Source organism: Centropristis striata, chromosome 13 (genome assembly GCF_030273125.1).
Source record: "Centropristis striata isolate RG_2023a ecotype Rhode Island chromosome 13, C.striata_1.0, whole genome shotgun sequence".
Classification (NCBI taxonomy): Eukaryota; Metazoa; Chordata; class Actinopteri; order Perciformes; family Serranidae; genus Centropristis; species Centropristis striata.
The window spans coordinates 1,477,547-1,502,585 of record NC_081529.1 but is presented as its reverse complement, the minus strand read 5'-3'; the positions used below and the strand labels follow the sequence as shown (position 1 = coordinate 1,502,585).

At 36.3% G+C, this 25,039-nt stretch overlaps 2 protein-coding genes across 2 annotated transcripts in view; both read right to left on the bottom strand.

Annotated features, from left to right (window-relative positions):
* The window catches only part of carhsp1 (calcium regulated heat stable protein 1), a 34,721-nt gene extending 30,855 nt beyond the window's left edge, over positions 1 to 3,866 (bottom strand). Inside the window, exon 1 of the mRNA XM_059348585.1 lies at positions 3,711 to 3,866. The gene's annotated coding sequence lies outside the window, so the exon portion shown is untranslated. The remainder of the gene's footprint in view (positions 1 to 3,710) is intronic.
* Positions 3,867 to 11,612: 7,746 nt separating this feature from the next.
* On the bottom strand, positions 11,613 to 24,754 carry nat15 (N-acetyltransferase 15 (GCN5-related, putative)). Its single transcript, XM_059348574.1, has 7 exons — positions 24,532 to 24,754; positions 21,589 to 21,704; positions 20,491 to 20,620; positions 19,086 to 19,182; positions 17,912 to 18,146; positions 15,919 to 16,084; positions 11,613 to 13,568 (listed from the first exon to the last, which is right to left on the bottom strand). Exons 2-6 carry the CDS (start codon positions 21,696 to 21,698, stop codon positions 15,928 to 15,930), a joined length of 729 nt encoding a protein of 242 aa, XP_059204557.1. The 5' UTR covers positions 21,699 to 21,704; positions 24,532 to 24,754; the 3' UTR covers positions 11,613 to 13,568; positions 15,919 to 15,927.
* Positions 24,755 to 25,039: the final 285 nt, after the last annotated feature.

The window sequence follows — 25,039 nt, the reverse complement described above, 5'->3', positions numbered from 1 at the left end:
TACACAGATCGATTGAAAATTCCACGTGATCAACCAACTTCTTTACAACCATTAATCGATCATCGATTAATTACTCTCATCCCTAATTGGCTGCCATCTGTGAATTTGTCCCAGTATCAGTATCGGTCACAAAAACCACCACATCAGTCCGACTCCACTATGATTTAGTATAAAAGTGTTCAGTTAGCATTCAGTTAGCATGTCGTATGGAATCTGGGCTCAGTATGGGACTGATTCTGAAGGCAATCATGCCCTCTTTCATGGTTTTCTCCATTAAGACATCTTTGCTTGTTGTGCTCCTAAATGGTTAAAAATCATTCACCAAACTCCACTTACTGATTGGGAAATGTTGCCCATGCTTGAGAAGTAATTTGTGTGAATGGGAAGAATAGTGCAATGACAATGAACAGGGACCAAGGCCATCCTCTGTGTACATACTGTAATATTAATAAAACCTCAGAGTTGACTCAGTTTCTAAAAGAAGCCTTGAAGTGACAGAAGTTCTTGTCGCTCTTAATTTATTTATTTTATTTCTATTTTATTGTATTACCTAATGTCTGTTTGCTGAACTGTCCTTTTATCTTAATATTTTTTATTTTATGTAATCTATGTATTAACCCATTGAGGCCTGAAACGCCTGTAAAACCTCTGGGCGATTTTAAAATCAGCCCCTAAAACCTGAAGTTTTTCTGGAAATTCAACAGAAGTGTCAACGCTTCTACTAAATAATAGATTTAGTTTAGATTTAGATTTATAATAGGGTGGGGCGAAGGGCGGTTGGAATACTGTAAACTACAAAAATGTCTATATATCCATAACGGTACATCCATAACTGTACACCGTCCATTGTTATGACAATAAAATATTGTTGAAAAAAAAAAAAGACACAAATTGACCACAAAATGACCAAAAAAAGGAAACAAAATGACCAAAAAAAGACACAAAATGACCAAAAAGACTCAAAATGACCAAAAAAAGACACAAAATGACCAAAAACAGGAAACAAAATGACCAAAATGACCCAAAAAGACACAAAATGACCCAAAAAAAGACACAAAATGACCAAAAAAAGACACAAAATGACCCAAAAAAAGACACAAAATGACCAAAAAAAGACACAAAATGACCAAAAAAAGGAAACAAAATGACCAAAATGACCCAAAAAGACCAAAAAAAGACACAAAATTACCCAAAAAAGACACAAAATTACCCAAAAAAGACATAAAATGACAAAAAAAGACACAAAATGACAAAAAAAGACACAAAATGACCAAAAAAAGGAAACAAAATGACCAAAATGACCCAAAAAGACACAAAATGACCAAAAAAAGACACAAAATTACCCAAAAAAGACACAAAATGACTAAAAAAAGACACAAAATGACCAAAAAAAGACTGCAACAGGCTGCAAAGATTCGTCGATGTTGTCGACAAAACTCGATAATAGAACAGACAATAAAATATTGTTGAAAAAAAATAAAAAGAAGTTGTTGTCGACCCTGAACAAGCTAAATCCTGCAGTAATATGCATGCAGGTATGCAACAACAACAACCTAGTTCAGGCTAAGCTAATCTGTGTTCATATCTGAAAAAGAGACGGGTACCTCACGTTTAACTGCCAGCCACATCCTGACTGAAACCATGTTATGATGCCTTCACTGACCTTCAATAGAAAAGCGGGACTTTTTTAACCAGAACTCGCAGAAATCTCTCTCCCATCACATCAGCTGATGTCTTTGTTTCAACCAACAACAGGCTCAAAAACAAGGACTTTTCCCTCCACCTCTGATCTCCTGTGTGGTTAATGCACACACACACACACACACACACACACACATTCTTGTACTTCTATCTTTGTGAGGACCCTCATTGTAATAGTGAATTCCCTTGAAAAGTTATACTAGTTTTGGATTTTTCATTAGCTTTAGTTTTATTTTCATTGTGATTTTTTTGTTTTCAAATTCAATTAGTTTTAATTAGTTTTTAGAGTCAGTTTGCCAGTTTTAGTTTAGTATTTATGTTTTTGAAATGCTTTAGTTTTAGTTGAGTTTTTATTAGTTGTAGTGTTTTGTAATGGGGTATTTGTTGGGTGGGAGATTAAAAGAGGTCACAGTAAATTTTGCCTTTATTTCCTTTGTCTGATCCATCTTCATTATGTATGAAAAAAGTTGACAAAGACAAAAAACGAAGGACATTTTCACTATAATTTTAGTCTCTATTTTATTTGTGTCTTGTGTGTTTAGCATAAACATTTTGCTCATTTATGTGCATTTTTTAGTCATTTTGTGTCTTTTTTGGTCATTTTGTGTCTTTTGATGTGTCTTTTTTAGTTATTTTGTTTCTTTTTGGTCATTTTGTGTCTTTTTTGGTCAATTTGTGTCTTTTTTGGTCATGTCCTGTCATCAACTCTGGTTTTTATTCTAGTGTGACTCGATTTTATTTGTGTCTTGTGTGTTTAGCGTAACAATTTTGCTCATTTATGTGCATTTTTTTGTCATTTTGTGTCTTTTTTGGTCATTTTGTGTCTTTTTTGGTCATTTTGTGTCTTTTGATGTGTCTTTTTTAGTTATTTTGTTTCTTTTTGGTCATTTTGTGTCTTCTTCTGTCTGTTTTTTGGTCAATTTGTCTTCTCATTTTGTGTCCTTTTTTGTAATTTTGTGTCTTTTTTGGTTATTTAGTTCAACATAAAATGTGAAAGAATAGTTTTAGTTATTTTGGTAATCACAAAATACAGTCTCAGTTAATTTTTTAAACTCTCATTTTTGAGAGGACCGGCCAAAATGTCCTCACTTTGCAAAAATGTCCTCACTCTGTTGGTTAAAAATGTGTTCTGGTCCTCACTATGTAGGAAGTACAAGAACACACACACACACACACACACACACACACACACACACACACACACACACACACACATACATGTCTTTAATAGTTGTGAGGACCACCACTTCCCCTAGCCCAACACACACATTTCAGGGTTTACCATCTCTGTTAGGACCTTCCCTGAAATTCATACAGATGATTAATTAAGGCCTTTAGAGGCTATCCTAGCATTTTCTTTTTGAGGACTGGAAAAAATGTCCTCACAACTACAAATGTCCTCACAATGTTGGTATTCTGCCATGGGTTGGTCCTCACAACTATATGAAGACAAACACACACACACACACACACACACACACACACACACACTATAATGAGCTGCTGACAGATACTGGCAACATCCTACACCTCTTAAGCCCCCACAAAGCTCATCTTCCAGTACTTAATTAATTCAAAGTGAGAGGTTTGTGTTGAGAGAAAACCTTTTCAAGTCTCTCAATGAAAGCTTCTGTCTTTCTCTCACGCACACACACACCGTTGGCTCAGACCTGCGTGAAGAGGTAATTGGATGACACACACACACACACACAGTCTTTCTTTTGCTTGTTTGTTTGCCCCCACCTCCAAAAAATGAACGCCAGGAAAACACCATCCGTAATGGAAAGCAAAGAGTAAAACAGTGAACCTGAACGCATCTTAAAGTTGCAAAAAGAAACTAAGTGGCAACCTCAACAGCCACTTTTACCACAAAACACAGCTCTTAAACGTTACACACACCGAGTTATTTACTTCACACACCTATTCAAATATGCTTGTGTTAAATATAACTGCGGTAATTATCACGCAGTGAAAACTGTCACTTTGTTTCTGTCTCGCGCATCACTCACCTTTTATCCTCCAACTTCACCGCGAGACAATGTCCTCGAGCGATAAAAAGGCGTCCGGTAATTCAACAAATATAACTTTGAGTTGAGTTGAGTCCGTTTTGTTTGTTGCTCCGTTGTACAAGACGTCAAGGGTTCAATGTCTTTCACACTCTCTCTCTCTCTCTCTCTCTCTCTCTCTCTCTCTCTCTCTCTCTCTCTCTCTCTCTCTGTGTTTCTGAATGGGCGTGACTGGCTCCACAGTAACGTCACCTGGGAGCTCTTTACCGTAATAGACGCTACAATGCGACCCCAAAAACATAGTTTACGGTAAATATAAAAAACTGCAACCCAAAAAGCTTCCAGTGTTGCATTCAGTGGCGGTTCTAGACTAACTGGCCAAGGAGGGGCCAGTGTTTAATCAGAGGGACACAAAATGACACAAAATGACCAAAAAAGACACAAAATGAGAAGACAGAATAACAAAACAAAAAAAACCACAGAAGACATAAAAATGACAAAAAAGACACAAAATGAGAAGACAGAATAACCAAAAAAAACCAAAAAAAACACAGAAGACATAAAAATGACAAAAAAAGACACAAAATGACCAAAAAAGACACAAAATGAGAAGACAGAATAACAAAAAAAAAAACCACAGAAGACATAAAATGACAAAAAAGACACAAAATGACCAAAAAAAGACACAAAATAACGAAAACAGACACAAAAAAGACACATAAATGACACCAATGACAAAAAAGACAAAAAATGACCAAAAAAGACACAAAATGAGAAGACAGAATATCAAAACAAAAAAAACACAGAAGACATAAAATGACCAAAAAAGACACAAAATGAGAAGACAGAATAACCAAAACAAAAAAACCACAGAAGACATACAAATGACAAAAAAAGACACAAAATGACCAAAAAAGACATAAAATGAGAAGACAGAATAACAAAAAAACCACAGAAGACATAAAAATGACAAAAAAAGACACAAAATGACCAAATAAAGACACAAAATAACGAAAACAGACACATAAATGACACCAATGACAAAAAAGACACAAAATGACAAAAAAAGACACAACAACAGACACAAAATTACCCAAAAAAAAGCCACAAAATGACTTACAAAGACATGTAAAGACATGAAAAGGATTAAAAAATGGACAAAATAGCCCAATAACACTCCATAGAGTTAAACTATTATACAATGTAACATTCTGGGTTCCTTTTGTGTACAATGAGATATTGTTTGAACAAAAAAAAGGTTAGAATTGTTCCATTGTTCATCGTTATAAATTGACCATTTTATTATTAATTTGACACAGGGGCCACAGCAGGGGCCAAAGGCTTCTTCACAGGGGCAGTGGCCCCTGGAGGCCCCTGTGTAGAACCGCCACTGGTTGCATTACAATTTAAAATAATTTCCATTGGTTCATTGGTTTTTGAGGTGATTCTTTAGGTGGTGAAGCCCAGATCTGCCAGGAAAAGAAAGAAAAATGATGACATGTTATTAAAAATAATTGCCATGTAATTTGTATTAACTAGGCCTGACTAACTACATTTCAAAGTTACTGTATCTGACCTAACCCTGTTTATTTATAGATACTTGTGTGATTCTTAATGTAAAGGGAATACAAGATGGGCACAACCATAGGCTCGCAAAAGACAGAAAAGATTATTTTTCTTTATTTCTTTGTGGTCATTTTGAGTCCTGATTCCTGCTTCGAAGTCTCTCTTTGTAGGTGGAGATCAGGTGGGCCCCTGCCACTTCTGGCCCCTGGCAAGGTTATAATAGTTTTGGATTTTTCATTAGTTTTAGTTTTAATTTCATTGTGAATTTTTGTTTTCAAATTCAGTTAGTTTTAGTTAGTTTTTTGAGTGAGTTTGCTAGTTTTAGTTTAGTTTTTAGTTTTTGAAAATGCTTAGTTTTAGTTTAGTTTTTATTAGTTTTAGTGTTAGTTTTAGTTTTTTTGTAATGGGCTATGTGTTGGGTGCCAGATTCAAAGAGGTCATAATAAATGTTTCCTTTATTTCCTTTGGTTTATCATCTCAGCCCCAATAAGGTTATTAACTCTTACAGTTCTGGTGTTTTGTATTTTGGTTCTAGTGTAAACATCCCAGTCTCAGTAAACATATTCACCATGTGTTGCATGTTCAAATAGAAACACTGAATTATGAATGAAAAAAGTTGACCAAAACGAAAACTAAGGACATTTTCACTATAATTTTAGTTAGTTTTAGTTAGTTTTGTAACCACACAATACAGTTTCAGTTAGTTATCGTTTTTTTTTAAAACTCTAGTTTTTATTTTTATTTCAGTTAACGAAAATGTTTTTTCAATTCTAGTTTCCGTTATTTCGTTAGTTTTAGTTAACTATAATAACCTTGGCCCCTGGCCCTGTGGCCCTTCAGTAATCCTGTGTCCAAAAAACACTTTAGAACACATGACAAAAGACTTTAAACATGGAAGATGAACTGATTGAACTTTAACTGGCAGGAGTCATGTGCAGCACCTCCTTACATCCAGCAGAGGGAGACAGAGTTGCATTTCTATTTTAACTGATAAGTAAATGTTTTCTTTATTTACATAATGACCTCTGAATACTATGAACTACTGTGTTTAATGTAACGCTGGCAAAACTCATTGTGCAGCTCCTATTCTGGAGCTGTAATAATGCTGCTGTTCAATGTGCAATAACTAGAATTCCTTTTTAAAATTGGTCTCTTTTATCAGCAGCACAGACTGCTGATCTCTTTTGTACGCCCCATGAGGAAAAACAAAGAGAGCAGCAGCAGGAACAAAGGGAGGGAGAGATATGAACGCCTCCCATTTAACCTTCACATGCACAGAGGTTAGGCAACAAAAAGAACACACACATCATGGAAACATGACTTTAAAGAGAAGTGACTTATTCATAGTTACACTGGCACAAAGGAGGATCATAGTAGGCTCAGCTCTAAAACAGCAGCATCTATTAGCTATAAACTGATACTCAGCATTTTGTGTTACAAACAGTATCTGAAGAAACCGCCAAAGGGACCAAACTGCATATGCTAAAGTAATATTATATATAATATAATATTAAGATATAGAATATTAAACTCTTAAGTTACACATACAAAAGCAGAGGAGGAAAGTCTAAATATTTCTTGTTTTCTCAGTTGTTCCTACTTCAGTATGGCTGTCTTTGCAAGGCTTTGAGTCCTAAACACCAGAAATGAGTAAATATTTTTGCACTTAAATTTCAAGTTGGACAATTTAAATATTTTAAGTTTTGTTTTTGAGTTTGCTCAACTCTGAATTCAGATTTTTGTCAACTCAACACAATTGTTATGAGATGCTATGAGATGTCAGCTAATGTTGTGACCACAATTTTGAGTTAGCATTGATACGCTAATGGCTACTCTTGTAGCTGTAACAAGCAGCGCCGCTAGCATAAGTTAGCCGCTAGCGTCAGTTAGCCGCTAGCAACACAATTAAATTAAATTATTGCCCTAAAGGTCAATAATTTATATTTCCAAGTTTTACCAACTTGTTTTAGGCCAAAAAATACAAGTTTGCTTTTTTTGCAGTGTGTTGGTATGCTGACATTAGAATAAAACTATTATGTGATTACTTTCTCTTTACATCTTTTACTCGTGCAACAAAGAGCAATAAGTCAGATGCTAGATATTAAACTTTTTTCCAAAGTATGACCAGACATTTTCATTTTGTGGTTGTACATCTACCAAATCTACAAAACCATTCAGATTTACCACAAAGAAGAGACGTTTCATTTCATTTTTGTTTATTAAATAATCAGTTTAGGAAGTGAATGTGCCTCCTCAGGGTATCCAACATCTCAAACTGAAGCACAAGCCTTAATCCAGTAGAGGCTCAGAGAAACAAGTCCTTGTGAAAGATCCTGCAGCGAAAAACACATTCCTCCTCTTCCCCCGACACAAGAAACCATGAAATAACAACAAAATGTACAGTAGTGAAGACAAGACAGACAGGTTGTGTACATGAAGAAAACCCACTGATGAATATTAACACAAAACCTGCTTCTTATTTTTTTAAAACCCATAATTGAAGCAATATCATGAGCAGAAAGACCTTCATGGTCCTGGACCAAGCACAGCCACTTCCTACAGTAGCACTCAATATTAAAAATGAATGAGGCTTAATGAGAAAATAAAGCTAATTTCTTGGGTTTCCTCTAAGTACTGAGGTTCTTGAGATGCATTGTTCTGACCGGATGCTAGCGCTTTAATTGTCTGAGTAGCACCAGATGTTTTAGATGGAGAGCTTTACTTGTTACCGGGAGTACTATTCAGCATGTGAAAACTATTTATGTCATATATATATATATTTATGTCACATTGATTTCTCCAAACTATGTGGAAATAAATCTGAACACTGCAAAAAAAGAGAAGTTGGGTAAACTCAAAATTTCAAGGCAACAAACTTCGATAAAATTTTAAGTTGGAAAACTAAACTAAATATTTTAAGTTTTGTTTTTGAGTTTGCTCAACTCTGAATTTCTCTGGCACGATTGTAACGGCGCTATGAAATGTCAGCTAATGTTGTGATCACAATTTTGAGTTAGCATTGATACGCTAATGGCTACTCTTGTAGCTGTAACAAGCAGCGCCGCTAGCATCAGTTAGCCGCTAGCATCAGTTAGCCACTAGCATCAGTTAGCCGCTAGCTTTCGCTAATGACCGAATTTCCCAACAAAGAAATAAGAGTTATCAGAACTATTGTCCCTTGTTGTGAACCCCAACTTAAAGATATAAGTAACAACAACTCACCAACTTGTTTTTGAGCAGACAACTGGCTTCCTTTGTTGTGCTAACTTACATTATTGCCCTAAATGTCAATAATTTATATTTCCAAGTTTTACCAACTTAAATCACTGTTTTAGGCCAAAAAATACAAGTTGGCTTTCTTGCAGTGTGTGTTATGCATAGGCAGAATGGACGAAGTAGTTTTAATGAGCTGTTTTATGTTCCAAAATGCACTTTTCTTGACATTAGCTTTATTTTGCAACAGTGACTTTAAGCTCTTGTCCCATGTTGAATGACCCTGTTGGGTTGGCATCAGCTTTTTGTCTCAATCTGTAGTACCTGGCATTGGATTGTTGTTTTTTGATAATAACAATTGTGCATCCCTACAAAAGATTGAAAAGTTGCATTATGGGAGATGAAGTCATGATATACAGTCATGTAAAAAATTATTAGACCATTGTTTTCTTGTTCATTTTAATGTCTGGTACAACTAACGGTACATTTGTTTGGACAAATATAATGATAACAACAAAAGTAGCTAGTAAGATTTTAATTTAATTTAATTAAGAGCTGATATCTAGACATTTTCCATGGTTTTCTTGATAATTACTAAAATCATTATCAAGAAAGCCATGGAAAATGTCTAGATATCAGCTCTCAATTTAAACTCTTATGAGCTATTTTTGTTGTTATCATTATATTTGTCCAAACGAATGTACCTTTAGTTGTACCAGGCATTAAAATGAACAAGAAATTAAAGAAAACAAGGGTGGTCTAATATTTTTTTCCATGACTGAGTCTGCGGCCTTGCTTTTGAGCTTTCTATTTTAAATCTATCACTGACATCAACAACAACTGAAACCATGGCATGTTGTGATTGAAAACAAGGCTCAGGTTTATGACAATGTAATAAGACAATCACAATGAAAGTGTTTAAACAATGTTAAATAGTCATACAGCAGGGGCAGTCACACTGACTCAGTCTTTACAATCAGTCAAAGGAAACTCATTATTTATTGCATACACAATGTCTGAAACTAACTTTGGAGTGACCCACCAGAAACTTTCACCTTTAACAATGTACGCACATTTTTCAAACAGTTACCCTTTCCTTTCTCAGTGCTATGTCATCATGTATAAAATCTATTTGCTCACTGACTGACACATTAGATCAGGTGCAACAGAATGCAATAAAATTGAGAAACTACAATGTTGCTCACTGACAAAGTCAACATGTTGGGTGAACTTTACTCGTGTTCAATACAGACAGATCAGACCAACATTTGGCACTTGATGGGTGCTAATTCTAGACCCTGTGTCCATATACAGTAGTGTTCAATATAATAGCAGTCCAATGGGACTAACCAGATTAATCCAGGTTTTTAGTATATGTTTTATTGCTACATGGCAAACAAGGTACCAGTAGGTGCAGTAGATTCTCAGAAAACCAACCAGACCAGCATTGGTGATATGCAGCTCTTAAGGATGTGCAATTGGGCAATTAGTTGAAAGGGGTGTGTTAAAAAATATAGCAGTGTCTGCTGTTGACTTTACAAACACAAAACTATTTTGTACAAACTTTTTTTCCTATGGTTTAGCATTCCTGTGAATCTCTAAAGTAATATTTAGTTGTATGACCACAGTTTTTTTTATCTGTGTGGATGGATCAACCAACTTGTGGCTCCAATAAAAAAATATACTAAAAACCTGGATTAATCTGGTTAGTCACATTGGACTGCTATTATACTGAACACTACTGTAAAAACACACACGGACATACACACCTGGATGCACGCAGGCACACAAGGTGTATGACGTGTGTGTTTCTTAATCTTATCTCTGCTACGGGCCCATGTTAAAATCTAATCTTTGCTTAATCTGGACAAACAAATGGACATTTCTCTATATTAGCAGCAATTTTACAGCCATAGAGCAGACAGAAAGGGCTGCAGCCATTTAAAACCTCTAAAATAAGGACCCAAACAACTTCCCCCTAGTCTTTTAGGCTTTATACATGGGCAACATTTGGAAACAATGTAGAAAGGTTTAGGCAGCGCAGTCTTAAATGCATGGAGGAATCGCTTTTAGGGCGTTTCCAACGCACTTTTGATAGTTAGATGGCGCATAATCAGGGTGCAAAGACCAATGGGGTTGAGTTAACCACTTAATTAGGCTCGTGGCACTTTGCTATTTACATGGCGGATTAGGGGAACTTGATGAGCGCTTTAAATAGCAGGAAAGTACTGCGCCATTGACTTTAGACCGGGTTTTTGCTGGTCGATGGCACCAATCGCTTTCTGCTGCCTTAGTACGCCAAAAATGTGAGTGACCACACCGAATATTCTAGATGGATTTCAGAATAAAGGCCTTCTATAAGAAGTGAGGAGCATTTATGGGTACAAGTCAGGAACCGGCCTACCTTACAGATCTCAAGGGTGCTGAGTCCAAAAAAAATGGTTCCCAAGCGAACATTTGAGTTTTTGACCTTCTAATTTGTATCAAATAGCCACCAAATTGCCCATCTTGCTCAGTCGTTGGACCATTTCCCCTTAGTTTTAGCCCCTTAGTAGGCAATCAAAGATGAGGAAATTAAGTTTCTGGATTTATAGTCTAGGGTCAGAGCAAGGATATAGTGGAGGCTCAGTGTCTTTTTATGTATATATATATATATATATATATATATGTATATATATTTATATGCAAAATACCAACTGGAACATTTAAAAGTAATATTGATTGAATATTTATGTCGGCCTTAAAAAATGACACAAATAATGCTTAATTTCACATTAAAAGTTGATATTTTGCATATATATATATATATATATATATATATATATATATATATATATATAAAAAGACGCTGAGCCTCCACTATATCCTTGCTTTGACTCTAGACTAGACTCTAGACTAGATCTAGAAACTTAATTTCCTCATCTAAAAAACTTGGGGAAAATGGTCCAACAACTTAGCAAGATGGGCAATTTGGCGGCCATTTTGATATGCAAATGAGAAGGTCAAAAACTCGAAATTTCGCTTGGGAACCATTACTTTTGGAAACAAGTAAAGTAGGCCGGTTCCTGACTTGTACCCATAAATGCTCCTCACTTTCACTTTTTGGACCATTCCGTCTAGACTATAAGACCAACAGGCCTATAGAATCATTGGAGTTTTGATCAAACCTTAATGAAAGACTTTCAAATGGATCTGCATAACATATGATGTGATGTGTCTGTACAGTTTGTGTTGCAGTTAAAACTATTTCAAATGTTTCTGTTCTGTGTCACCAGTACAGTTCCCCATGCAACAATTGTAATCACAAAATATCATGAATTTTTAAAAGGGAAGAATCTCCATTTGCTACTACTGTACATACATTACCAATCTACATTGTGTTTCCAAGTTTCCTGTGTATAATTGGCCTCATTTAACCCTACGAGCCTATTAACATCGCTATTATATTCACAGACCAATTAATTCAACTTGTCCTTGAGTCTCTATTTTACAAAATGGAATCGACTCTTTATACTCCAAAAGGGAACAGGATGGGTTATCTTTCAACTACTGACAGCATAGAATAGACATACATATTGAGAGAAATTTATATATTAGCTTAGTATATATAATATACAAACAGTATACATAGTCTCTGTGACAGTGGTGGACAGGATGAAAGGAGACAGATTGATAGGCAGGTTGAACCTTTAGTCTCTGTGGGGTTCCCTGTGTGTGTGTGTGTGTGTGTGTGTGTGTGTGTGTGTGTGTGTGTGTGTGTGTGTGTGTGTGTGTGTGTCACCCTTTTCACACCAAAACTACAACCTGGCTGTGTGGCTGGGTTGAAAGTGGCTCTGACGCTGCTCTGCTTTGGTATGTCTGGGTATACACAGGTTACCGTGGTAACTATGGGATAGTGTAGTATACACTACCGGTCAAAAGTTTTAGAACACGCCAATTTTTCCAGTTTTTTATTGAAATTCAAGCAGTTCAAGTCAAATGAACAGCTTGAAAGGGTCCAAAGGTAAGTGGTGAACTGCCAGAGGTAAATAAAAAAAGGTAAGCTTAACCAAAACTGAAAAATAATGTACATTTCAGAATTATACAAGTAGGCCTTTTTCAGGGAACAAGAAATGGGTTAACAACTTAACTCTATGGAGTCTTGGGCTATTTTGTCCATTTTGGAATTCTTTTCATGTCTTTGTAAGTCATTTTGTGTCTTTTTTTTAGTCATTTTGTGTCTTTTGGAGTCTTCTTTTGACATTTTGTGTCTTTTTTTAGTCATTTTGTGTCTTTTGGTGTCTTCTTTTAGTCATTTTGTGTCTTTTGGTGTCTTCTTTTGACATTTTGTGTCTTTTTTTAGTCATTTTGTGTCTTTTGGAGTCTTCTTTTGACATTTTGTGTCTTTTTTTAGTCATTTTGTGTCTTTTGGTGTCTTCTTTTAGTCATTTTGTGTCTTTTGGTGTCTTTTTTTAGTCATTTTGTGTCTTTTGGTGTCTTCTTTTAGTCATTTTGTGTCTTTTGGTGTCTTCTTTTGTAATTTTGTGTCTTTTTTTAGTCATTTTGTATCTTTTTTTAGTCCTTTAGTCCAACGTAAAATGTGATTTTGAATCTTTTTTTTACTTTCAAAACACTCAATCATGCTCAATAAAGAATTTTAAATGTTGCAAATGTGCATTCATTTCAGAGTACACTGAGACATTAAACTGCATCATTTTCAATTAAATTCTGGAAAAGTTGGTGTGTTCTAAAACTTTTGACCAGTAGTGTATGTGGAATAGTAACTGAGTAACTGAACAATTAAAAGAAATCCTCGTCTGTCAGCGTAAAATCCAACATTGCAATTTGAATGACGTTGCAATGCAACAACCCTGTTTAGCAGTGGGCACAGAACTACAGCTGCAGACCCAGATCTGTGTAAGAAGTGACAAAGGTTTTTATTGAATCGCGAGTAAATATCTTGTGTTTCAACGGTCAAAAGCAGGTTGAACCTGAGTCCTGTGCCAAACACAGGGAGTGGAAAGCTGTACAAGATCCAGACTGTGAGTGTGCATGTACATCCTGGTGTGTACAGGGGAAGACTGATGAGAAACAGCTGAGCTCCTTGAAGAAAACAGAGAGAGAAAAGAAAAAGACACAATCAGACAATCGGACAATAGACAGAAAAAGTTACATTTGTTTTAAGAAATCATTTTCAAGGACCTTTCTGTGACATTTTCCTTTTTCACGATATTTTACCAGTAGGCCTGGTGTTGGCAGTTTCATTCCTCCTTCTTAAATACCCTGTTTACACTTGGTTTTAAGATATATTTATAATATGGTGATCCAAACTCAAGTGCACAGATCAGCCAGTTGCACCGGCGCTACCATAACGGTAAGGTCGGCGCAACCTACCATCGCTAAATTTGCTATTTTATAATCATTGACAATTTTACAAAAACAGTTACACAAGTGGCCAGTTGCACCGGCGCAACCATGACGGTAACGTCGGGCCAACCAACCACTGAACGCTGTTTTATAATATCAAAAAAGCATTTTAAATTTAGCAAAAATTGCTATTTTAATAATATAACAAGACATTTTAATCTTACAAAAACATCTTGCCTACCCAGGTCTCTTCACGGACAGCCAGGTGAAATATAGCAATTCTGCTAAGCCTGTTTGTACAACCATCTTCTCATGTCTCATGTTGCAATGTTTAATGGCTCTGTACTGTCTGTCCTAAAATAAAATTCATTCATTCATTCATATTGTGTCCAGCTGACCACTTCTAATGGTGTTCTAAGGTGAAAATTACCTGCAAACAATTATTACGTTGGATAATAACAACAACTCGAGTCTATGATTAAATCTGTGTTTCTCGGGCTAGGTAAGAAGACGTTGGATAAAGTTATTTACAGGTATAGCCTATTGCAATTAATTACATCAGCTGGACAAAACCGTTTGTGACTAAGAAACCATTGTGTTGGACCGTTCGAGCTCTGGCATCAAAACGACCACCTTTTTTTTGGTCATTTTCTGTCTTTTTTTGGTCATTTTCTGTCTTTTTTTTGTCATTTTGGGTCTTTTTTGGTCATTTTCTGTCTTTTTTTGTCAATTTGGGTCTTTTTTTGGTCATTTTGTGTCTTTTTTTTGGTCATTTTGTGTCTTTTTGATCATTCTGTGGTCAATTTGTGTCTTTTTTGGTCATTTTGTTTCCTTTTTTTGGTCATTCTGTGTCTTTTTTTGTCATTTTGTGTCTCTTTTTAGTCATTTTGTCTTTTTTTGGTCATTTTGTTTCTTTTCTGCATCATTTTGTGTTTTTTCTTGGTCATCTTGTGTCTTTTTTGGTCATTTTGTTTCCTTTTTTTAGTAATTTTGTGTCTTTTTTTAGTCATTTTGTATCTTTTTTTTGTCATTTTGTTTCTTTTTTGGGTGATCTGAACTGTGCGTGTGAGATTGTGTTCAGTGAGCGGGGGTCACGGACAACATGCATGTTAAATTGGGGGTCGCGACTCAAAAAGGTTGAGAACTACTGCTCTAGAGGTTAAGACGTTAGGCTGTAGACTTTCATAGGCTATGGTACATATTTTTGTTAACAAAAATGTTAAAACTTATTTTTCCAATGCCGTATAAAAGCTACATATTTTTACAATGGAAGAATACAAATTGTAAATGTAAAATGTAAATAAATAAAGTTTCATTTTGTAAAAAGGGTCAATGATGCATTGTTCATGATGAAGTGTACCTGGTGCATCACTGACTGCTACAACCATCACAGCTACTGTACAACCTAGGTTTACATAGGCAGGCGTGGAGCTAAAATACAATAAAAAATTCAAGAATATCTTCATTTTTATCAATTTCCAGGTGTTTCAATGACTGGAAAACTAGTCTTTAAATGTCCAGGTTCTCCAGTGATGAGTGGGAACTTTGAATCATATCTTAGACTTTACAACAACCACTGCTCCCAGTAGACCACACACACACAAAAACTGACAACTGCACTATAATACACAGAAACTGACAATAACTGCACTATAATACACAAAAACTGACAATAACTGCACTATAATACACAAAAACTGACAATAACTGCACTATAATACACAGAAACTGACAATAACTGCACTATAATACACAGAAACTGACAATAACTGCACTATAATACACAGAAACTGACAATAACTGCACTATAACACACAGAAACGGTGCAATAGCAGCATCTTAAATACTTAAATCGAGTGTGTTATGATTCCACTGTGCAATATAAATATTTATCTGTGCAATGGTGCAACTTCAACTATTGAGTGCGTCCATATTATATGTATTTTTCAAAAGTTTTATATTTCATCTTGTTTAAATTGTTAATACTTTTATATTTCTTTTGGTTTATATAGCTTGTTCACTGAATATTTCTCTGTTGTGGGGCTAATAAAGGGATATCTTATCCTCTGCTACTCCAGCTACCCACCATGTTGTGTCACATGGTCCTGCTGTACTGGATGCCGGTCTTGGAGGCGATGTTGGACCAGGGCAGCAGGGAGCGCAGCAGGGACTGGGCCTGGCGGTACAGCCTCTGAGGGATGGAGCAGGGGCTCAGGCTGGCCAGGGTGGAGCCGATGTGCTGGATGTAGTCAGTGGGACAGGAAGTTAAGTCAAACATGGAACATCAGCGTTTCCCACAGGACTTTATGACAGTCTGGCGGGGACACCGAACAATTTTGGTGGTGCGGGCCCCCCCCTTGGAAGAAAATTTTGTAAATTTTTAAGTAAAATGCATCAATCTTGTAGCCTGGGTATACCCAGACTGCCTTGCGCGCTCGAATTTCATTTCGAACCTCCACACAGTCTGGAAACCAGAGAGGTTTCTTAGCCCTGTTTTATGATCCAATCACAGAACGGGGAGGGACGGCAAGACGATGACGCGTACTACTCGGCAGACGGAAACTTGTAGTTTTGTAGTTTTCTTCCGGATCCAACATGGCTGCTGCAGACGCGAAACTCTCTTTAGCTGTAGATGGTGTTTTAAATAGTTTAGAGCGAAAGTTGAAAGGTCCCCCGGCTTGTAGCCAGATCTCCGGTAGCGGGGCTATTAGCTATTAGCCCCGCTACCGTAACGGCGGTGATCTGGCTCCGAGCCGGGGGACAGCAGAGCCCCCAGGGGCCCGCAGCAGCTTGTTTATTGCCCATAAAATCAGTGGATGTGTGGCTGAATGACATGAGGGGGAATAAAGCGTGAAAATAAATAATCTTGCAGAAAGCGAGAACTGGAGAAGCAAAGCAGCAGCAACACTCTCTCACAGACACACACACAACAAACATCCATCTCTGTTGCTCTACTACGTCATCTGGTATAACTGATCTGATTGGCTAAGAGCTACCTACAGACGCTTTGATAGACATTCTAAGCGTCCAATAAACGGCTCCGGAGGATCGTAAACCACACCTCCTCTACGGAGAAATGAACGGCTGGTTGCCAGACTAAATCTCATTTGAGATTAGTCTGGTGTTAGCCAGGCTAGCAATCTTGTGCACTTTAAAGCTGAATGAGAGATGTTTGTTATTGTTTTCCACCTCGTAGCTCTACGGTGGATTCACAAGGTGACCAAGGAATTTATTAACTTGTTAATTGTTAATTTATTAACTTTATGCAAAAAGCAATAGGTGTTTTTGACTAAAGGTACCTCGGGTAACTCAGTTATACGTAAATCGCCTTCAAAATAAAAGCACTGCGGTTTATATTGATTTCTAATTTCTGGGTAACCTCACCCCGCCCAATGCCCAGGTCTGCTTTAGAGTGTGGCGGGCAGCCAGAGTGAAACGGGTGCTTTTATTTTGAAGGGTAGTGACAGGAAATAACAAGTGGAACGGTTAAATGAAAAACGGACGGTAAATAATAACGAACTGTAAATGACCTTTAGCAAGGTTCCTATTGGTGTTTTTGTATTATAGAGCTTGTTTTTCATGTTTGTACATTTTCTAGGTGTTTTACAATGTTGTGATGCTTTTATTTTGAAAAGGTGCCATCCAGTGTGAAACGGGTGCTTTAATTTTGAAAGGTAGTGACAGGAAATAACCGGTAGAACGCTTACATTTTCTTCTGTCATATATATTAGTGGCTATATTTGTTGTCTTAACTATAGTAAAAGTGGTAAATATATATATATATATAAACCTTTAGTAGTAAAATATATAAACCTTTAGTAGTAAAAGGTTTATATTACTAATTTCTGGGTAACCTCACGCGGGCCGGACGAGGGCAGCCAGAGTCTAGGTAATTAATGGGGAACCCTGTAACATGTATGTTTGCTTTAGCTACTTGATATGTCTGAGTGATTGCCTGAAACTACAAAGATCGGAGCCTGACATCTTTTTCCAATCGAGACGCTGTTGACTCAATAAAGCAAGTGAAGTTGTGGTGTAACAGTGAGTATCTTCTTCTCCTGCTTCCACAAAAAGGATATAATATTGTCCAGGGTGGATGACCCCCATTGATGTAGAGCACATATGTGAATCCATCTTTGAGGACGCCACGTATGGAGTAGTAGTAGGGCAGGTAATGGTGCTGACTGAAGTCCCTGTTCTCATAGAAGTGTATGGCAGTGTTGTTGGTGGTGAGGACGTGAAGGTAGATGGCCTTGCAGTGGTCCTGGGCCGTCGTTGAGATGTGCTCCTTCAAACTGTCCAGCAGTAGAGAGCCTGAGGGGCCAAAGGAGAAAGACAGGTCATTAAAAATGTCAATTAATGGGATTTTCCATTTCGTGCATTTTAGGCTCTGGACTCTGAAAGAATGCTATATAGTCTAGACGGATTTCAGAATAAAGGCCTCCTATAAGAAGTGAGGAGCATTTATGGGTACAAGTCAGGAACCGGCCTACCTTACAGATCTCAAGGGTGCTGAGTCCAAAAAAAATGGTTCCCAAGCGAAATTTTGAGTTTTTGACCTTCTAATTTGTATCAAATGGCCACCAAATTGCCCATCTTGCTCAGTCGTTGGACCATTTCCCCTTAGTTTTTTTGTAAGTAGGAAATCAAAGATGAGGAAATTAAGTTTCTGGATCTATAGTCTAGAGTCAGAGCAAGGATATAGTGGAGGCTCAGTGTCTTTTTTATGTATATATATATGCAAAATACCAACTGGAACATTTAAAAGTAATATTGATTGAATATTTATGTCGGCCTTAAAAAATGACACAAATAATGCTTAATTTCACCTTAAAAGTTGATATTTTGCATATATATATATATATATATAAATATATATATATTTAGTTCATCTCCTTAATTTGATTAAATATTTCCACTGTTTTTACCAGCCTTTCTTTACAGTATAACTTGTTCCAAATATGTATTTGTTCCCTATTTCTAAAAGTTAGTTTTTCCATCTCTAAACTTTGTTCTGCTGTTAATACCCATGCTCTTAATTTTCGTGTATTTGATTGTTTCCATGCCATGAAAAAAAAAATGCAAGGTACAATATTGTAAAGAAAACGAAATGACTCATTATGTTTGTGAAAATAAGAAGCCTTGCAATAAAGTATTAAAAAAAAACCTCTCCTCACAGTTTGAAGCCTCTGGGTTAGGGTAAAGGAAGTGTGTGTGTGTGTGTGTGTGTGTGTGTGTGTGTGTGCGTGGTACCTATGCCATGTTTCCTGAACTCTTTGACCACTCCCAGACTCAGGATGTAGGCTACCTGTGTGTCCACGGGGAAACTGGAGGCCAGGATGTCTCCATCCTAACACACAAAGAAACAAATACAGATAAATACAGAGAGAAATGTGACATCAGGAGCTGATCACACAGAGCACCAGTTAGCAGCTTGGCCAGCTTTTTGTAATTGCAATTAAAAACTGAACTGGGTGAGGAAAAGCACCTGATGTCATGCATTAAGAAAATGAAGAAGCGAAACTGTCCATGACTCGTCTTCAAAGAACCTTGAATGTATCATTATCCAGGCAAAGCCCCTGGACCATCCATAATATAATATAACATGTTTGAATTAAATAAATATAAAGGATATAAAGAATATGATAAAAGGATCTTTATGCTGGGTGGTTTAGTGTCACTGTGAACGTGCTCACTATGCTACACCCCCAGTGCTTTGTTTTCATCTTTGCCTGGGCAAATGAGCCGCTGGGAAGGAACACTCCAACATGCAAATACTCTTCCAAAGGGAAATTATGTTCTGACTGTGGCCTAAAGTGGGTGGAGCAGATTTCTGACAATATGTGCAATAGAATACATTCTATTCTATTTGAGTATTTCATTACTGCACATCTGCCAAGTGTCATATTGTTTCATGACCAAGTTTGACATTTTCAGCCTGTTACATAGTAAAATATGATAGTCATAAGCTTTAGACTTGGAAATCTTAGACATTTCAGACATTTACATACAGTACAGGCCAAAAGTTTGGACACACCTTCTCATTCAATGCGTTTCCTTTATTTTCATGACTATTGACATTGTAGATTCATCAAAACTATGAATGAACACATGTGGAATTATGTACTGAACAAAAAAGTGTGAAATAACTGAAAACATGTCTTATATTCTAGTAAGCAAAGGGTGGTTACTTTGAGGAATCTAAAATACAAGACATGTTTTCAGTTATTTCACACTTTTTTTGTTAAGTACATAATTCCATATGTGTTCATTCATAGTTTGATGAATCTACAATGTAAATAGTCATGAAAATAAAGAAAACGCATTGAATGAGAAGGTGTGTCCAAACTTTTGGCCTGTACTGTATATATATATTCAACACAAGACTAGTAATTCAAGAAAAGTTTTCAATGATTCTGCTCCTGTCTCGTTATCTTGTTCTCCCTTATTTTTCATTCTGGTGTGCTGACAGAGTCTGTCTCAGTCAGGGGCCTCCAGTTCATCTAATTAGCAGACTAAAAACAGATTCTACTAAGTGTATATTCCACTTTTGACATTTTCAAATGGCAGCTGACTGAGAGGGGATCAGCCGAATTAACAGCACATTCAGTGACAGCAGCTAGAGGACAACTTCAAAGCCTTGAGTTTAGTGTCGTACTTCTTTGTGTACTTTGGTCCGGCCTTTGATTTCAGCCACAATCATTCCCACGATGCCTCCTCTGAAGGTGGCAGCGAGGGAGAAGAACTTCTTGTTGGAGGTGATGTCCTGATACCATGAGTCTGGGTACCTGCAGTCAAAGGTTACAACAGTTAGCATTCATGCACGGGTCCTTAAAAAGTTAGCAAAATTACAGGATTCTAGGGACACTACATGAAACCACGAGACCGTGCGAGAATTATTGCTGTGGGCTATTTTATATTTGTCTATCTTTGAAATGTTTTTCTTTATTGTTTTACTATTTATTCTGTTTGTTTTGAGACATGTCTATGGTGAAACCAAAGAGGAATTTCCACTCAGTGGATAATAAAGTTTTCGTATTCGTATTCGTATTCAAGAATACGAGATCATGTGCCAGCTACCATGGCAGAAACACTTTTCTACCTTCAAGTATATATACAGTCATGGAAAAAATTACTAGACCACCCTTGTTTTCTTCAATTTCTTGTTAATTTTAATGGCTGGTGCAACTAAACTCGTGGGATTACTTTATTTATATTTTTATTTTATTTTATATTGTTTATTATTTATTATTACATATTATATTATATTATATATATTATATACTGTATTATTATTATTATTATTATATACAGTCTAGTCACTATAGCATTGTTGCCATCATATCATCAGTATAATTACCTTCTCTACTACCTTGTCTTAAGTGTCATTGTTCTGTTCTATTCTGTGTTTTTTTCTATTGTTATTTTTATTTATGCTACCTCAGTATTTTATTCTATTGTATTTTATTGTACTTGAATACCAGACTGCTGTGACAACCGAATTTCCCTTCGGGGATGAATAAAGTAATCAATCAATCAATCAATCTATCTATCCATCTATCTATCTATCTAAAGGCACTTTCGTTTGGACAAATATAACGATAACAACAAAAATAACTCATAGGAGTTTAATTTACAGGATGATATCTAGCCATTTTCCATGGTTTTCTAATGATTTTGGTAATGAAAACCGTGGAAAATGTCTAGATATCAGCTCTTAAATTAAAGACATTGGCACATTAAATGAGGTTCTTACTCGATTGGGAACCAATCACCGCAGAGCAGCTTGACATTCTCTATGTCATCGTGGCAGAGGAAGCGGAGCTGGACTTCACTGAGAGCTGTGGGAGGCACCACGTCACTCATTCACACCTGCAGACAGACAGACAGACAGACAGACAGACAGACAGACAGACAGACAGGCAGACAGACAGACACACAGGCAGACAGACAGAAGACAGACACACAGGCAGACAGACAGACAGACAGACAGACAGACAGACAGATAGACAGACAGACAGACAGACAGACAGACAGACAGACAGAAGACAGACAGACAGACAGACAGACAGACAGACAGACAGACAGACAGACAGAAGACAGACAGACAGAAGACAGACAGACAGACAGACAGACAGACAGACAGACAGTCAGACAGACAGACAGACAGTCAGACAGACAGACAGACAGACAGAAGACAGACAGACAGACAGACAGACAGACAGACAGAAGACAGACAGACAGAAGACAGACAGACAGAAGACAGACAGACAGAAGACAGACAGACAGGTTTGGTGGGTCAGTAACTCTGACCAAAACAAACAATTAGGAGCAGAATTTAAATTGTGACACACCAATAGTAAGAATTAACTTCGGTGAAGAGCGGTTACTCGCACACAAAAGAATCAAACAAAAAAACCCCACACAGGGTTCAATAATTTGGATTATTTTGAAGAAAAAAACCACACACACACACAACACAGAATAGCATTTGGTTTCTATGCAAATTGAATGAATTATTATTATTATTGTATCTTTATTATTGCATCTTTATTATTATGGACACAAAAGGTTTTTAACTTTGCGACCTATTTCTGATGCAATTTGACAGTGTTTAACTGTAATTTTCTACCAATGTCCTTTATTTATGGACAGTACCACTGGAGTGACTGCAGCCGTCTCTTTAGACATCATATTGAAAACAGATAGAGCTAAGTTACGTTTGTAGAGAATGCATTAATATGCCCATCTCTTATGGGCGATTCTTGACTGGATCCAGTCTCAAACAAATTTGTAACAGTTAAAAAGCTAAAATGTAAAGCTTGCATTCTTAGTGGCTGTAAACCCTGCAACTGCTTGTACAGTCATGGAAAAAATTATTAGACCACCCTTGTTTTCTTCAATTTCTTGTTAATTTTAATACCTGGTACAACTAAAGGTGCATTTTTGGACAAATATAATGATAACAACAAAAATAGCTAACAAGAGTTTAATTTAAGAGCTGATATCTAGACATTTTCCATGGGTTTCTAGATCATAACGTCACACTGTTAAAATAATCGCCTAAGTCATTTTTTGTCAAAATTGTTTTTTTATGGTAAAATCACCTACATCCTCAGTTGATCAGATCATGTGATTTTACCCCTTTAACATAATGGCCTATGTCAAGTGTGTGACTTAAGCTGATTTATTATGACTAAGTCAAAATAAAATGTGACTTAGGCAATTTTTTGAACATGCCTTTGTGACTTGAGCAAGATATGGTAACACTTTATTTTGAAGGTGTCTACATAAGAGTGACACAAGCCTGTCAGAAACATGACATGACAAGTATCATGAGCATTAATGTTACTTCAAAGTGTCATTAATGTTCATGACACATCCCATGTCATGTTTATGACACACTCATGTAACTCCTATGTAGACACCTTCAAAATAAAGTGTTACTATGTCTTGCTTAAGTCACAAAGGCATGTTCAAAAATTGCATTTGTTTCTCTTAAGTTACATAATGTACACACAGTGTTATTACTATGCCAATAACCATCCTTTGTTACATCCTTTTTGAGTGAAATGATCAATAAATGAAGTTTTTTGTGTTTCCTGCAAAACTTGAAAAAAATGAGTTAGGCGATTATTTTAACAGGGTGACGATAACCAAAATCATTATCAAGAAAACCATGGAAAATGGCTAGATATTAGCTCTTAAATTAAACTCTTATGAGCTTTTTTAGTTGTTATCATTATATGTGTCCAAACAATGTAAAACTCCACATGAGAATACATTAATGCAGTAGTTCTCAACCGACCCCCAATTTAACATGCATGTTGTCCGCGACCCCCGCTCACTGAACACAATCTCACACGCACAGTTCAGATCACCCAAAAAAGAAACAAAATGACCAAAAAAGACACAAAATGACCAAAAAAAGACACAAAATGACCAAAATAAGACACAAAATGACCATAAAAGACACAAAATGACCAAAAAAAACACAAAATGACCAAAAAAAGACACAAAATGACCATAAAAAAACACAAAATGACCCAAAAAAGAAACAAAATGACCCAAAAAAGAAACAAAATGACCAAAAAAGACACAAAATGACCAAAAAAAGACACAAAATGACCAAAAAAAGACACAAAATGACCAAAAAAAACCACAAAATGACCAAAAAGACACAAAATAACCAAAAAAAGACACAAAATAACCAAAAAAAGACACAAAATAACAAAAAAACACACAAAATAACCAAAAAAAGACACAAAATAACAAAAAAAGACACAAAATAACCAAAAAAAGACACAAAATGACAAAAAAAAAGAAACAAAATGACAAAAAAAGACACAAAATAACCAAAAAAAGACACAAAATGACCAAAAAAAGAAACAAAATTACCAAAAAAACACAAAATAATCAAAAAAAGACAGAAAATGACACAAAAAAAAAAACAAGGGTGGTCTAATGTTTTTTATCCATGAGGGTATATATATTTATATTTTAAATCAACAACACATTCAAGCTCCCTACTAAAATGATTTAAAAATTATATTCACACAGTCACAAAAAGCAGACCTAAACACAGACACCAGATAAAGTAACATTAGTTGTTACAGTGTAACAACTGCCGGCTAGCTAGCTAGCATCGATGCTAACCCTAGTTACCGCTAGCTAACGTCTTGTTGCTAAGCTAACGTACCTTGTTTCAACACTCGGACCGGAGGAAAGTGGAGGAGAATGATGTTCCCTGGGTATCTATGGATACAGTCACTACTCCGGACACAGCATGATAAAACACCAGGCTGTTCCCGACTCTGAAGGCCGTGTCATTACTGTGCCAACGCTACACAGGCTGCTAAGCTAAGCTAGCCACAGCTCTCCCTGCTTAGGTAACAGCTGGATGTTTACTTCCTGTTTGTATCGGCTACGCGAATGACGTCACTCTAAAGCGTTTCCTTCCTTCCCCGAGCTGGTTTGTAAACATCTTTCCCTCAACAATAAGATCAAAGAAATTTCTTTTAAAATAATTCACAGAATCTACCCCACTAAAATTTTTCTTCAACGTTTTAAAAAAGATTTAGATTTGAATTGTTTTTTTTTTGTGAAGGGCACCCTGAAAGTATTTTTCATTTATTTTGGTTTTGCCCTTTTTCGTCTAAGTTCTGGAAAGATATTTGTAACTTCCTTTTTTTTTTTTTTCAATTGAA

Bases quoted from the DNA above. Each gene is read 5' to 3' on its own strand.
- nat15 (XM_059348574.1), bottom strand. From the start codon at position 21,698: ATGAGTGACGTGGTGCCTCCCACAGCTCTCAGTGAAGTCCAGCTCCGC. The intron at 20,621-21,588 runs GTAAGAACCTCA...CTTTGACTGCAG, and splicing joins GGTGATTGGTTCCCAATCGA to GTACCCAGACTCATGGTATC. The intron at 18,147-19,085 runs GTACCACGCACA...TTGGCCCCTCAG, and splicing joins GTTCAGGAAACATGGCATAG to GCTCTCTACTGCTGGACAGT.